Genomic DNA, 16,274 nt, shown 5'->3' with positions numbered 1-16,274 from the left:
AAATAAACTTTAAATTCACAACAAAATCTGGGGTACTGTCTCAAAATTTTAAGCCATTTATTTAAAATATGTCAAAGTTAAACAATAAGTTTTGCAGTTTATTTATTTATTTTTTTAAGATGGAATGAACCACAATAAACTGCACTGTAAGCTATAAAATGCTGAAGGGGTAAGGGTAGAACAAAACTATGGAGATATCTGGTGTTCACGTGTATATTTGCAAGAAGAGAAAAGAGACAGGGACAATTACAGAGACTATATTTAACATGAAACCCAATGCAAAGACTTGGACAAGAGTTAATAGAAAACTATTACATAAAGGCATTAAGCTGATGTACAAAAGAGGGAGGGAAGCCTTTTTCTGAAAATCTATAAAGAGCAGTAAAAACACATACATATGCAGTATGCGCACATGCAGACACCTGAGGGATGGAGCTCTCATCTCTCTTTATTGGCCTGATTCTGTCTCTGGGTTTGTGTGAGCTGAACCCAGCCCTTGCCTTGAATAGTTCTGAGGGCGATCAGAAACAAAGGGCTGTGCTTACAGAAGATAGGGCTGGTGTTGGGGTCAGCACTGCGGCCTCATCCATGAAATGTAAGCTCCAGGGTACCACTCGTCTACCTGCATTCTCAATGGATGGAGATTATGTTATTGGGGGTGTTTTCTCCATACACCATTTTAAAAACACCGTGAAGCATAACTACACCACCAAGCCTGAGCCACTAAAATGCACAGGGAGGTTAGTAAGAGGGACAAAGTGGGGGATAAGAGGATGTTACACTGTTTAGATTTTGATTTGTGTGATGTTTCAATAATGTTGCAATGCTTTTGTGTAGTATTGAAATTGATATTAAGTGTGGAAGAAGTATTTGGCCATATGCAGGTATTATATTTACAAAGAAAGTACTGACTACTTAACACAAGTTTTTGAAAACATTTAACAGGATAAAAACTAAAAAAAATTTACACGACTCTTCTCCATGCAGTAAAATTCTCATGAATTTTGGACTGATTTTGAATCATTTGTTTTCAGTTTTTGTGGTCAGATTAACTGTGATGTATTGGTTCACAAGTAGAGAACAACTATCAGCTATTGTCCACTACTATGAATTGCAGTGCTGCTTTATTGTGTGTTTTGCTTAAAACTGTGAATCGTCCTCACGTAAATTTCAACAGTAATATGACTGTCCATGAGCAGGATTGACTCCCGTGAACTGCGCTTTTCACGTGCAATGGTCTTCGCCATTGAGGAGATTAACAACAGTATGGAGCTCCTGCCAGGCATCAAACTTGGTTATCAGATCCATGACTCGTGCACAGCAGTGCCGGTGGCAGTGCATGTATCATTCCAGCTTTCAAGTGGTCAGGATCCGGTGTTTAACACCAGTGATAGTTGCTCGCAGTCAGGTATGGTGATGGCTGTCGTCGGTGAGTCTGCATCCACACCATCCATCAGCATGTCACGCGTCCTTGGGTCCTTTAACATTCCTCAAGTAAAAGTTTTGAATTTATGGCAAACAATGTGTTTAACAAAGGCCAGTATCGTTTTTTTCTGTGAAGACTTAGACTGCTGTTTTCCTTTAGGTGAGCCACTTTGCCACTTGTGCATGTCTGTCTGATAAGCAGCAGTACCCGAGTTTCTTCAGAACAATTCCTAGTGACCAATTCCAGGCTGACGCGCTGGCCAAGCTGGTAAAACACTTTGGCTGGACATGGATAGGAGCTGTCCGCTCAGATTCTGACTATGGCAATAATGGCATGGCGTCTTTCCTGGAAGCAGCTCAGAAGGAGGGGATCTGTGTGGAGTACTCAGAATCTTTCTATCGGACCCACCCACGCAGCAGGATCCAGAGAGTAGCAGAGGTTATCCGCAGGTTTCTCCTTCACTGATTGTGCTTTTTTCCCCTCTGTGCTGACACTGACCATCTGCACACAAAACCACTACAAATGTTAAGTCAAATAATATAATGTAATATAATTTTATTATCTTCATGGCAAATTGAAATGTATCTTTTTTTTTTTTCAGAATGTTTAATTATCTCATATTGATTATTAGTCCATGAAACCAGCACTGCACATTCAGCACAGCAGAAATCGAAGTATCCCATATGCTTCTTTTGTATTAATCTTGATAGGCTACTTTGTATTGGTATTACATAATGAACTATAATTTCTGTCTAGGTCAACAGCAATGGTTGTTGTGGCATTTACAGCCTCTACGGAACTGAGGCTCTTGCTGGAGGAGTTGTCGCATGAGCCTTCTCCACCTCGCCAGTGGGTAGGCACTGAGTCCTGGGTAACTAATCGGGACATGCTCAGGTTCAGTATCTGTGCCGGAGCCATTGGATTTGGGATTCAGAAATCTGTCATTCCAGGTCTGAGAGAATTCTTACTGGATCTCTCTCCAACTAAAGTGTCTACCTCTCCTGTGCTCACTGAGTTCTGGGAGGATGCATTTAACTGCAGGCTGGGAAAAGGTGAGAGTTATGCTCATTCATTTTTAATATAACTGAATTTGCAATTGGTCCACCAATGTCTGAGTGGAGCTTCCTGTGTTAAACAACTGCTGACCAACTGCTTAACATATATATATATATATATATATATATATATATATATATATATATATATATATATATATATGTATTTTTGGTGACGACAGTTTGTTTTGTTGATTACCTTTCTGACTGGGACTTCCTATGTTAAAAATTTAAGAGCTGCTTTCAGACTAAACTCCATTTTACCTTTGAGAGGAAAGTCTATTGTTATTGAACACAGACATGAGGTGGACATAAGGTGCATCTCTGTGAATAATCTCATTTGATAATTTCAGGTTGAGTTTAGGCCCTCTGCTGTCTAGGAGAAGATTTTTTATGAACTTGGCTGCAGTAGTTTTACAATAGCAACAGTCCTGAAGTCCTGAAGAAACACACACAATATATAGATATTTTCCAAGCCACCAAGCTAAACAGAGACCAAAGAATTATATTTCCTGGCATGTATCACTTACGGCTTACAGAATGCTGGTCTAATTAGATAATACTAACAGTGATTTCCGATTATTTATTTTGATCACATTAAAATAGATCTAATTTGTTTCATGAGTAACTCATATTAATATAAGTTTATATATGTAAAGCTGGAAAAAAAGGACCAATACTGAAACATTAGTTTTTAAAATGAAGACTGATCTATTTATTTAAATAGATAGTGTGTGAATGTCTGCAAGCCAGTTCTTTTAAATGTAATGTAAAGTGAGCATGATTTGTAAATTAATTACAACAATATAGATATACTGTATTTTTCTGCAAGGGCGTTTTTGTGGTTTCAATAAAACAAAAAGAAAGAAACAATGTCCATAAACAATAATAATGTGATATCACTGTCAAAGCTGAAAAAACACCTTCCTCCATCTCTACATGCCTCTAGGTGCAGCCATGGACAAAAATTTGTGTGATGGAACTGAGGAAATGCAGACGCTCCAGAACCTGTACACTGATACATCTCAGCTCCGAATCACTAACATGGTGTACAAGGCTGTTTATGCAATAGCACATGCCATTCATAATGCAGTGTGTCAGGACACTAATTCTACAACTCACTGTGACAAATTCACCAGGATAGAGTCTAAAGAGGTTAGTCAAAGTAAATAAGTGAACACAATTAATTTTTTGAAATTAAAGATGAAGTTTATTTTTAAATGTTTCCTTTCACTCCATCACATCACATCCATCTTGTTTACTTCTTACTTCTTACATCTCATTTTACTTGTTTACTCTCACAGGTTCTTACTCAACTTAAGAAAGTAAATTTTTCCCAAAATGGTTATGATGTGTCATTTGATGCCAACGGGGACCCTGTGGCCACATACGAGCTGGTAAACTGGCAAAAAAGTGAGAGTGGCAGTATTGAGCTGGTGACAGTAGGGCACTATGATGCCTCACTGCCGGTGGGCCAGGAGTTTCTCATTAACAGGAACCTTTCCTGGGTGGAGGGTGGCACACAAGTAAGGAGACCAAAAGCAGTAACTTAACAAATTTTGAATTTGTTGATCTCAGCAGGTATGATATATGAAATCATAAGAGGTAAGCGATTGAGACACAAAATCCTCAGTCCTCATTCTGTGCAGAAATAGCATCCAGGATTCAGGTAATATGAGACTTAAGCAGTTTGACGTAGAGACAAATGAAGTGAGTATCTTCAAAGTACTTAAAGTATTTTGATATAAAAGTATAGTATAAACCAGGTTCCCTTGCAGAGATGAGGCAAAGGGATAGTAAAAAGACTATGTTGAAAGACAACCAATTGATTTGTCTTACTCTGACTGTTTAAGCATCATTTTAGTTTCGATAAATAAATGAAATACTTGTAAGTTATTAGATCACATTGTTTTTGTCAAGACATTTAATAATGCTGTGTACATTTCAAGAACATAAATATTGAACATAAATCCAAAACGTCACTGCTGGGACTTTAATTTTTGTTTTCCTTTTGGACGAGCTTCTGTGTATGACCTTTTGGATTGACAGTAACAATTGCGTGACTTTGAACTCAACTTTGTCCCCAGTGAGTATCTCTGTATCTGAGTCTCTGTTGCTTTGAGAGTTGTTACAGTATAATCTGGTCATGACAGACTCAGCAGAGACCCACCAGCTACCCGTTTTCCAACCTCACATCCATCCTAATGACTCTGAATGGGAATCCATTATCAAATTTCTTTCACCCGGTGTATGAGGATGACTTAACTCTGGCCACAATGTTTATGGGAGTCTACTGGCAGTCTTTTAAGCATGACACATCTCAGGTTTGTGTGCCTGCAGCTTTCCTGTCCAGCCAGCTAGTCCATTACATACCAGTCCCGAGCCAGCTAGCCGGCTACCTGCTGCCAGCTACTAGCCACCTGCCAGTTCCTACTACTGAGATGGCTAGCCATCAACCTGCTAGACTATGTTATCTCCATTTCCTGAATTGCCTAAACATTGGCCTGCTAAACTCCTGCAAGCTCCACCTCCTGAGTCAGATAGCTGGTCTGCTAGCTTTCAGCCAGTTCCTGTTCCCGAGTTGGCTTGTCTGGTGCCTGATTCCTCCTTCAGTGACTCCCTAGAGATTTTGGGGAACCTGGCTAGCCTTAAAGATGGCCCTCACAAGAAAGCGAGGTTCCAGATGGCATCAAGTATCCACATTATCCAGTTCCTTATCATCCTGTTCCCTGGTTTCTTTTGTGCTAGACCTCACTCTTAAGCCAGACAACACCCAAACTGCTAACCTCCAGCCAGTCGGCTAGCACAGAGCCAGCCAGCCTCCATCCTGCCATGAAGCCACAGTCAGGGAATCCTTCCAGATGAAAGTCTGACTCTTGCTGAAGTTGCTCAGTATCCTGGCCTCACTGTTGCCCAGCATCATGGAGCTTTCATGGACAAGTACTCCAGCCAACACCTCTCCAGTCCCCAGCTTGGCTAATGCTAAGGCAGTCTTTGAGTTGGCTGAAGCTGCAGCCATCTTCCATCCCAGCTGGGCCAAAGCCATCTTTAGTTCCTGTTTAGGCAGGGACATTTCCAGGCCCTCCACCTGAGGTCTCCAGGTCTGCCATTAGGTCACTCATTTGAGGTCTTCTGCTCTGCTTTGGCCCTGCCACCTAGCCATCGTCCTGAGTGGCCTCGCCTGTTTGCCCAGGCTCCGGGCTGTCTTCCAGAGCGATCCCTCAGTTTGCCCTACCTTCGGGCCATCCTCCAGAGCGGTTCAACTCACCTCCCTTTCTGCTGGGTTATCCACCAAAAAAAAAAAAGGCTTTTGCTTAGTTTTTGGCTTATGGGGGGTTGTGTGTGTGTGTGTGTGTGTGTGTGTGTGTGTGTGTGTGTGTGTGTGTGTGTGCATGTTTTACTTGTTTTTCTGACTTATGGATTTTTGTCTACTCCCTGCTGACACTGTTTGCCTTTTTGGACTGCCTGTCTGTGTATAATCTTGTGGACCATCACTAGAGACTCCATGACTTAAAACTAACCTTGCCTCCATTGAGTATCTGTGCATCAGAGTCTTTGGTACGTCGAGAGTTGTTACAGTTGCAATGCCTTCTGACAAAATGAGTGCTGTGGATTTTGTTCCTGAGCAGATATACTTAAATGGCTTTAGGTAGGAATCTCTTCACAGGCAGTATAAAAAAAGGAATTATTAGAGTGACCAATAAAACTGTCAACATCCATCTCGGCATGTGAGAATTATCAGAAGGCAGACTTGAAAATAACTGAACTTGTCCTTTCACTCTCAGAGCTGCAAAGCATACCAGAATGTTGCTTTGTATCTTTGTGCCAGGTGCCTGTGTCAGTGTGCAGTCACAGCTGTCCTGCAGGAACTCGGAAGGTGCTGCAGAGAGGAAAACCCATCTGCTGTTATGATTGTGTACCATGTCCAGATGGAGAGATCAGCAATGCCACAGGTATTTTCGTTTTCTATTGCGTATAATCAAATATGATGAGTTTTGCATATCCAGACTCCATGTGTCTGCATTGGATAAAGGACTGGCTCCACATATTATCACTCTGGTATAGTGGAAAATATGCTCCGACTTGTTTGTATTTCTTTAAATATATCACATTCTTCTTGGCCATCACAAAGCCCAGGATGCAGCAATACTGTTCCTTCAGTGTAACAGAGGTTATTACAGGGGACATTAAAATGATTAAATCCCAACAACAGAAAACCTAATAGCTCCTATTTTGTTTATGTTTATAATGTTAGCAACCAAGTTAAGGTTAGGGGAACTTGTCATTACTAACTAGGAGGTTGTTGGTGTTTCCTCAACAGGAATTTCAAAAACAGTAACATGCAAACAGTGGAAGGAAAAGAGAATGCCAACTGCTATAGGGGGGCATTGGCAGGTTTACACAAGTCTACATCTAGTCAGTCTAATATATTGCTACTAAATGCCTGTTTTCATTTACTGTTTTTCAGATTCCCCAGACTGTTTCCCGTGTCATAAGGAGTTCTGGCCAAATGCAGAGAGAGACACTTGTTTCCCCAAACCTGTAGAGTTTCTTTCTTTTGACGAGGTCCTGGGAATCATCCTGGCTGCATTCTCAGTTGGTGGTGCCTGTCTTGCCATTATAACAGCGGCTGTATTCTTTCGGCACAGGACATCACCAATTGTCAGAGCCAACAACTCTGAGCTGAGCTTCCTGCTGCTCTTCTCTCTGACTCTGTGTTTCTTATGTTCATTAACTTTCATTGGAGCACCCTCTGAGTGGTCCTGCATGCTGCGCCACACAGCGTTTGGGATCACCTTTGTCCTCTGTATCTCTTGTGTTCTTGGAAAAACAATAGTAGTCTTAATGGCCTTCAAAGCTACACTTCCAGGTAGTAATGTCATGAAATGGTTTGGGCCTCCACAGCAAAGAATGACTGTAGTGTCTTTCACGTTTATTCAAGTTTTAATATGTACTATTTGGTTGGTTATTAATCCACCTTTTCCAATGAAAAACCTCACCATATACAAGGAGAGAATCATCCTGGAGTGTGCATTAGGCTCAGCTGTTGGTTTCTGGGCTGTACTTGGGTACATTGGTCTACTGGCTGTCTTTTGCTTAGTGTTAGCTGTCCTCGCCCGGAAACTACCTGATAATTTTAATGAAGCCAAGTTTATCACCTTCAGCATGCTGATATTCTGTGCAGTCTGGATCACCTTTATCCCAGCATATGTCAGCTCTCCTGGGAAATTCACAGTGGCTGTGGAGGTATTTGCCATTTTGGCCTCCAGTTTTGGACTAATACTGTGTATATTTGCTCCAAAGTGTTTCATCATATTGTTTCAGCCAGAGAAGAACACCAAGAAACATCTGATGAACAAAAATTAATTATAAGACATTAGAGGTTTGAAAATAATTCTTCACCTTCATGTTTTTGATTTTAAAGGACCAATGTGTAGGATTTAGTAACATCTAGTGGTGAGCTTGAAGATTGCAAACACTTTGTTTTACTTTCCTCTTCTAAGTGTGTAGGAGAACCAGTGGCGGCTGCCCTATGATGGCTGCCCAAGCCCAGTCTTTGGATTGTCCTTGTAGAAACATGGTTGTGCAACAATGCAGCCTTCATGGGGGACGACCCATGCCCTATGTAGATATAAATGGCTTATGCTATGATAATGAAAACACAACAATTCTTATTTTGATGTGATGATACAGAAATGAAAATTTTTGAATAATAATAAAACAAATAATTTCTGCCAATAAATCTTTGCAAATCTTACACACTGGAAGTATGTTCTTGATTAATTTCACAAAAAAATGTTTTTTCATGTGGCTAAGGCTAAATTTACAACACAAATGCATGGTGCTGAGTTCAGTCCTGACAAGTTGATGAATTTATTTAAAATATATTCAAGTGAAACAATCTTGTGATTTATTAAGGATGAGAATAAATCACATACATTACCCATTAAAGGTTTACATTGCTGCACATTATGATATGTTGCTGACTTTTATCTTACAATCCAGACTCGGTGGCCAACAGCAGTAATACGGAAAAGTGGTTGCAAAAGGAGTTTGCAATCTGTACTACAGTAATCTAATCAAGAACAGGACTGAAAGACAATGCCAAATGAAAGGTAATATTCCTAATTTCAGCTAAAAATATCCTAGCACCTATAGAAAACACACAACACTTACCTATAGACAAATGGGTCCCATTCAGTGAAGAACATTTGTAACATGTTGTACATGACAATTTGTCGCAGGTCATCGTACATCATCTAGCTTAACTATATCATCTAGTCTATTTCTGGCAGATGTACAGGAGACAGGGTGTCTTCCATGTCACTGTTGCTGGTGCTTGCATTCTACTAGGCTAGTGGAAGTAAACATTAACTGCTTCAAGTCAGAACCAACGTTGTTCCACGTCACATCAGTATTGCAGTATTATTGCAAAATACAGCAATATCATTTAGGGAGTTTAAAATTATTTTAAATATTTCAAAATATACTTTGAACTTTTGGCAAAGCAGAAAAAATAGATGATCATATTACACAATGAATCAACACAAAATACATACAACCAAACAAAAGAAAATGAGATAAAGCAAACCATTATGAAATCTAATCAAGAAAAAAAATCTTTTAAAATAAGAAGAGGTGGTCCAGTGAGCTATCCTTACATCTGGAAAGCCTGACATATATCTATATATATCTATATATCTATATATCTATATATCTATATATATATATATATATATATATATATATATATATATATATATATATATGTATATATACACATATATATGGATCTATAAATAGAAGTTACATCAGATGATGGCACAAACCCAGTCTGTTAATACTAGACATAAACTGATGCAAGGTAATTGGTTAATGTGCACTTACACCGATCAGGCATAACATTATGATCACCTGTCTAATCTTGTGTTGGTCCTCCTTTTGCTGCGAAAGCAGCCATGACCCATCAAGGCTTGGACTCCACTAGACCCCTGAAGGTGTGCTGTGGTATTTGGCACCAAGATGTTAGCAACAGATTCTTTAAGTCCTGTAAGTTGCGAGGTGGAGCCTCCATGGATCGGACTTGTTTGTCCAGCACATCCCACAGGTGCTCGATTGGATTGAGATCTGGGGAACTTGGAGGCCAAGTCAACACCTCAAATTCGTTGTTATGTTCCTCAAACCATTCTTGTGGCATGGTGCATTATCCTGCTGAAAGAGACCACAGCTATCAGCTGTGCAACAATGCTTAGATAGGTGGTACGTGTCAAAGTAACATCTATCCCCATGTGCATTAGTGAGCCTTGGCAGCCCATGACCCTGTCTCTGGCTTACCACTTTTCCTTCCTTGGACCACTTTTGATAGACCACTGAAGACTGGGAACACCCCACAAGAGCTGCAGTTTTTGAGATGTTCTGACCCAGTTGTCTAGGATCACAATATGACCCTTGTCAAACTCGTTCAAATCCTTATGTTTGCCCATTTTTCCTGCTTCTGACACATCAACTTTGAGGACAAAATGTTTACTTGCTGCCTAATATATCCCACCTATGAACATGATGAAGAGATAATCAGTGTTATTCACTTCACCTGTCAGTGGTCATAATGTTATGCTTGATTGGTGTATGTTACTTCAGTTAAATTACATACATTTGATACTAGTAACCCAGATACATGTATCTAGGGAAATGTGGTAAAATACATGAGTTTTGGGGGAAATCAACACAGCAAATGCGCCCGGGTATCCCAAAATTTCAGAAAAGCAAACAGTCCCTCCTCGACATGTGCGTACTACAGGCTAGATGTCTGATTGCCCTCTCTTGGAAAACAGCCATTCTGCCACTCTGCCATTTGCATCACATGACCCTAAATTATCGTACTTAACAAAAATTATTGTACATGTGTACTGTACCTTGTCACACAGAGGCTCTGTCTGTCTTGCTCTGAACAGGATGGCATCTGTGTTTCACTTTACACAGTCAGTTTCAGCTCATCACACACACACACACACACACACACACACACACACACACACACACACACACACACACACAAACACACACACATTCCTTCTGTTTTTACCCATCAAAATAAAAGCCCCAGACTATGTCACTGCTCTACCACCTGCTTGAATGAACTTTCCTGAGAGTAATATTCTCATTTGTAATTAACTCTAGGTCACTGTTTCTGTCAAAAATGATCATTCCAATGCTTATTGATATACTTATGGTGGCTTGATTTGGTACTACATACATTTTGTTGTTCATGCTTTACAGTAGTTTGCCCCGATGCTCTCAAGATGCCAATACCTAATGGTGACTGTTTTATTATTCTAGTATGGTAAAAATACGGAGTGTAGAACTGCATCAATAAATACTGTTGGAACACAATACAATTAAGAAAAGAAATAAAGGCTCCTTATCCATTTATTCCTGTGTCCCAACCGGTACACAAATCTGTTTACTGCCAAATCCTCTGTCTGACGTACAACAGAAGGAGGGAAGCTTTTTCTTCTGAAAATCTATATAAACCAATGAAAACACAGCATACCCACATGCAGAAACGTAAAAGATGGAGATCTCAGCTCTCCTTATTGGCCTGATCCTGTCTCTGGGTTTGTGTCAGCTGAACTCAGCTATTGCCTTGAATGGTGATGGGGATGGTCTGAAAAAAAGGGCTGGGCCTACAGAAGATAAAACTGGTGCTGGGGTCAGCACTGAGGCCTCATCTGTGAAATGTAAGCTTCAGGGTACTGCTCGTCTGCCTGCATTCTCAATGGATGGTGACTACGTTATTGGGGGTGTTTTCTCCCTACACCACTACATGAACACAATGAACCATAACTACACAACCATGCCTGAGTCACCAAGCTGCACAGGGAGGTTAGTAAGAGGGAGAAGTGGTGGATAAGAGGATGTTGTATGTGTTGTATGGATGCTGTAGGGAAAGAATGTTTTGATTTGTATGATGTGCTTATAGTCATGTGGCAAAGCTTTTTTGTTGTCATGAAAAAACAGAATTTCAATTTATTAACAGTATAATATGAATTATTAGAATATTATAATATAATTATAAAATTATAATATTGTTGTTATTATTTGCAGTGAAAGTAGCTGAATTTTGACTGGTATCTAATTGTTTCAATTTTATTGCCAAACTCTTTGATGAGTATTTGATTCACTGTTGCAGTGCAGCTATGAGTTAGTGTCCAGTATGCAGTTCTGCTTTAATGTGTTTTCTGTTAAATTTAACTTCACATCTTGTCCATCATCATCATCATTATCATATGTAAATTTTAACAGTGAACATGACTGTGTTTGTGCAGCATTGACTCCCGTGAACTGCGCCTCTCACATGTAATGGTCTTTGCCATTGAGGAGATTAACAACAGCACAAAGCTGCTGCCGGGAATCAAGCTCGGTTATCAGATCCACGACTCATGTGCCGCAGTGCCCCTGGCAGTGCATGCAGCTTTTCAGCTTTCAAATGGCCTGGACCCGGTGTTTTCCACTGGTGACAGCTGCTCGCAATCTGGGATGGTGATGGCTATCATCGGTGAGTCTGGGTCCACGCCATCCATCAGCATGTCGCGTGTTCTTGGGTCCTTTAACATTCCTCAAGTAAATATTTTGAATTTCTGCCAAACTATGTATGTAACAGAGGCCAGTGCTGATTTTTCGGCTTGTCCCATTAAAGGATTGTACTGTTAATTCCTTTAGGTGAGCCACTTTGCCACTTGTGCATGTCTGTCTGATAGGCAGCAGTACCCAAGTTTCTTCAGAACAATCCCTAGTGACCAGTTCCAGGCTGATGCACTGGCCAAGCTGGTAAAACACTTTGGCTGGACATGGATAGGAGCTGTCTGCTCAGATTCTGACTATGGCAATAATGGCATGGCGTCTTTCCTGCACGCAGCTCAGAAGGAGGGAATCTGTGTGGAATACTCAGAATCTTTCTATCGGACCCACCCACGCAGCAGGATCCAGAGAGTAGCTGAAGTTATTCGCAGGTTTCTCCATCACTGATTGTGCTTTTGTTTCCTGTGCTGACACAGATCCTCTACACACAAAAAACAAAACCAAAAAAGTTTGGTCAAATATGAGATGAAAGATCATTTTACTATGTTAGGGAAAAATTGAAAATCGTGTTTTCCTCACATTTATTTCTCCCATTTGTTACTGATTTGGATTTAAAAATAGAAATAAACATTCCATTTTATTACATTTATATTATTATAATATAATGAACTATATCTCTTCAGGTCGACAGCTAAGGTTATTGTGGCATTTGCAGCCTCTGGAGACCTGAGGATCCTGTTGGAGGAACTGTCGCGTCAACCTTCTTCACCTCGTCAGTGGATTGGCAGTGAGGCCTGGGTAACAGACCCAGACATGCTGAGGTTCAGCCTCTGTGCTGGAGCCATCGGATTTGGCATCGAGCAATCTGTTATTCCAGGTCTGAGAGAATTCTTGTTGGATCTTTCTCCTGCTAAAGTGGCTGCCTCTCCAGTGCTGACTGAATTCTGGGAGGATTCATTCAACTGCAGGCTGGGAAAAAGTGAGACGGTCATACTGAATTGTACCAGCTGGCATTCACAGTTTCACCGGGTCTCTGACATTGTGTTGTTTTGTTGACTGTCCGTCTCATTTGAGCCTCCTGTGTTAAATAGTCAACAGCTGCTTTAACGTCAAATCCCAGATTTCTATTGACAAGGAAATCTATAATCTCACTTGATGATTTCAAGTTCAGGTCTTGGACAAGATTGACTTTGGCTGCGTTGGTTTCACAGTAACAATACTGAAGTCCTGAACACAAGCGTATATTATTACACTACACCACACTACAATCTCCAGGCCAAATTACAGAATAAAAAATGTCCTTACTAACATATGTCAGTTTCAGTACATGTCAGCCTAATTAGGTCATCATACTGACAGTAAATTGAGATCAAGTGTGTACTGTAAGACATTAAAACAGGTCAAGTCAAGTTGGTGATTAATAGAAAACTTGTTGACTGTTTTTCCTTTTGTAAATGTGACTAATCATCTCGTCTGACTGGTGTTAACGTGAGTTGGTATACATAAACATAAAATAAAAGGGCCTTACACAAACTGAACAGCAGCCAAAAGAAAATAGATGAAGGCACATCTTAACAACAGTTTTTCAAAATGTGAAATATTTTATGAATAAGTTAAAACTATACAGATATGAGTTTCTGCAAGGCACATTGGGTGGTTAAAACACAACAAAGAGGAAGGAAAAAATAACAATAAGCTTATAACAAAGAAGAATAATGTCATATTATTTTCAGGGTAATAAACACTTTGCTCTGTCTCTGTGTGTTTTAGGTGCAACCATGGATGAGAATGTCTGTGATGGAACTGAAGACATAAAGACACTTCAGACAGCGTACACAGACACATCTCAGCTGCGAATCAGTAACATGGTGTATAAGGCCGTTTATGCAATAGCACATGCCATTCATAATGCAGTGTGTCCAGACACTAATTCTACAACTCAATGTGACAAATTCACCAGGATAGAGTCCAAACAGGTCAGTGGAAATGAAAAAGTGAACGACACAATGCTTCTTTTTATACATTTCCTCTCTGTCTTACTTTATTTCATCCTCACAGATTCTTACTCAACTGAAGAGAGTAAACGTTTCCCAGAATGGTTATGATGTGTCATTTGACATCAATGGGGATCCTGTGGCCACATATGAGCTGATTAACTGGCAAAAAAGTGAGAGTGGCAGTATTGAGTTGGTGACAGTAGGGCACTATGATGCCTCACTGCCGGTGGGCCAGGAGTTCCGCATCAACAGGAACCTCACCTGGGTGGAGGGTGGCACACAAGTAAGGAATCCAGTTAACCTACAACAAAAATTAACATAATCACATTTCAAATTTGGTGAGCTCAAAGGGAACAATATATGTTTTTGGTCCTTGTTGCCCCTGTACATCCTTTAAAAACAGCTTGTTGTGCTGTGGATTATGTTCCTCAACATATACATTGAAATGGCAGTAGCAGGGATCTCATCAGCCAGGGTAAAGAAGAGCAGTCGTTAGAGGGTGTGGTAACCATTTTATTTTAAGAAAGACTTGAAAAATTGTGAACCTATTCTTTAATCTATTCTTAAGAGCTGCGTATCACACCTGAATATGTGTGACTTTGTTTGTATCTATGTGCCAGGTGCCTGTGTCAGTGTGCAGTGACAGTTGTTCTCCAGGAACTCGTAAAGTGCTGCAGAAAGGAAAACCCATCTGCTGTTATGATTGTATACCGTGTCCTGAGGGAGAAATTAGCAATGCTACAGGTAATTTGATTTTTTAAATGTATATCTTCAACATAAAATAAACAGTTGCTAAAAACGCTTCTTCTTTCAGATTCCCCTGATTGTTTCTCTTGCCCCAAAGAGTTCTGGCCAAATGCAGAGAGAGACACTTGTTTTCCCAAACCTGTAGAGTTTCTTTCCTTTGACGAGGTCCTGGGAATCATCCTGGCTGCATTCTCAGTTGGTGGTGCCTGTCTTGCCATTACAACAGCGGCTGTGTTCTTTCATCACAGGACATCACCAATTGTCAGAGCCAACAACTCTGAGCTGAGCTTCCTGCTGCTCTTCTCTCTGACTCTGTGTTTCTTATGTTCATTAACTTTCATTGGAGCACCCTCTGAGTGGTCCTGCATGCTGCGCCACACAGCGTTTGGGATCACCTTTGTCCTCTGCATCTCCTGTGTTCTTGGAAAAACAATAGTAGTCTTAATGGCCTTCAAAGCTACACTTCCTGGGAATAATGTCATGAAATGGTTTGGTCCTCCACAGCAAAGAATGACTGTAGTGTCTTTCACATTTATTCAAGTTTTAATATGTACAATTTGGTTGGTTCTCAGTCCACCTTTTCCAATGAAAAACCTCACCATATACAAGGAGAGAATCATCCTGGAGTGTGCATTAGGCTCAGCTGTTGGGTTCTGGGCTGTACTTGGGTACATTGGTCTACTGGCTGTCTTTTGCTTTCTGTTAGCTGTCCTCGCCCGGAAACTACCTGATAATTTTAATGAAGCCAAGTTTATCACCTTCAGCATGCTGATATTCTGTGCAGTCTGGATCACCTTTATCCCAGCATATGTCAGCTCTCCTGGGAAATTCACTGTGGCTGTGGAGATATTTGCCATTCTAGCCTCCAGTTTTGGATTAATACTGTGTATATTTGTTCCAAAGTGTTTCATCATACTTTTTAAGCCAGAGAAGAACACCAAGAAACATTTAATGAACAAAAATCAATCCTAAAACATCTAAGTTTTGTAAATAGTAAAAATATAAAATATACAGCTCATGCTGTGCACATTCAATAGTCTTCACCTAGATTTGAATCTCTCCTTGTACAGTTTATTTTAACCTCTGTTTTTTGTTTTTTTATTGGATGTCCTTTTAATGTCATTCTATTTCACAATAAATGGTATGTACTGGACAAAAAATAAAATTTGCCATTCTGGCCTCCAGTTTTGGATTAATACTGTGTATATTTGCTCCAAAGTGTTTCATCATATTGTTTAGACCAGAGAAGAACACCAAGAAACATTTAATGAACAAAAATTAATCCTAAAATAAATTGAAGTTGAAAATAGTGAATATAATTCACAATAATTTGATATACTTATATGTCAACTAGATATGATATATTCTTATATTCTGTCTCAATATTTTGATAAACCATTATTATTAAAACCATATTAAAAACATTATTATCTGTAGAATGTTTTTCTTTGACTGAAAATAAATATGAGG

General features: G+C 39.9%; 1 protein-coding gene and 1 pseudogene across 1 annotated transcript; both read left to right on the top strand.

The window, feature by feature from the left end:
* The first annotated feature begins 429 nt into the window (after positions 1-429).
* On the top strand, positions 430-7,848 carry LOC146328865 (extracellular calcium-sensing receptor-like). The gene is made up of 8 exons (XM_084716532.1): positions 430-740; positions 1,200-1,494; positions 1,586-1,875; positions 2,183-2,478; positions 3,431-3,636; positions 3,786-4,007; positions 6,311-6,434; positions 6,950-7,848. The coding sequence occupies exons 1-8, from the start codon at positions 430-432 to the stop codon at positions 7,846-7,848; spliced, it is 2,643 nt and encodes an 880-aa protein (XP_084572658.1).
* Positions 7,849-11,053: 3,205 nt separating this feature from the next.
* Positions 11,054-15,798, top strand: LOC146328864 (extracellular calcium-sensing receptor-like; annotated as a pseudogene).
* The last annotated feature ends 476 nt before the right edge of the window (positions 15,799-16,274 follow it).

Source organism: Lutjanus erythropterus, chromosome 4 (genome assembly GCF_056507025.1).
Source record: "Lutjanus erythropterus isolate fLutEry1 chromosome 4, fLutEry1.hap2, whole genome shotgun sequence".
Lineage (NCBI taxonomy): Eukaryota > Metazoa > Chordata > Actinopteri > Lutjaniformes > Lutjanidae > Lutjanus > Lutjanus erythropterus.
Note: the sequence above shows the minus strand (reverse complement) of the source record. Positions and strands in the feature narration are given on the sequence as shown.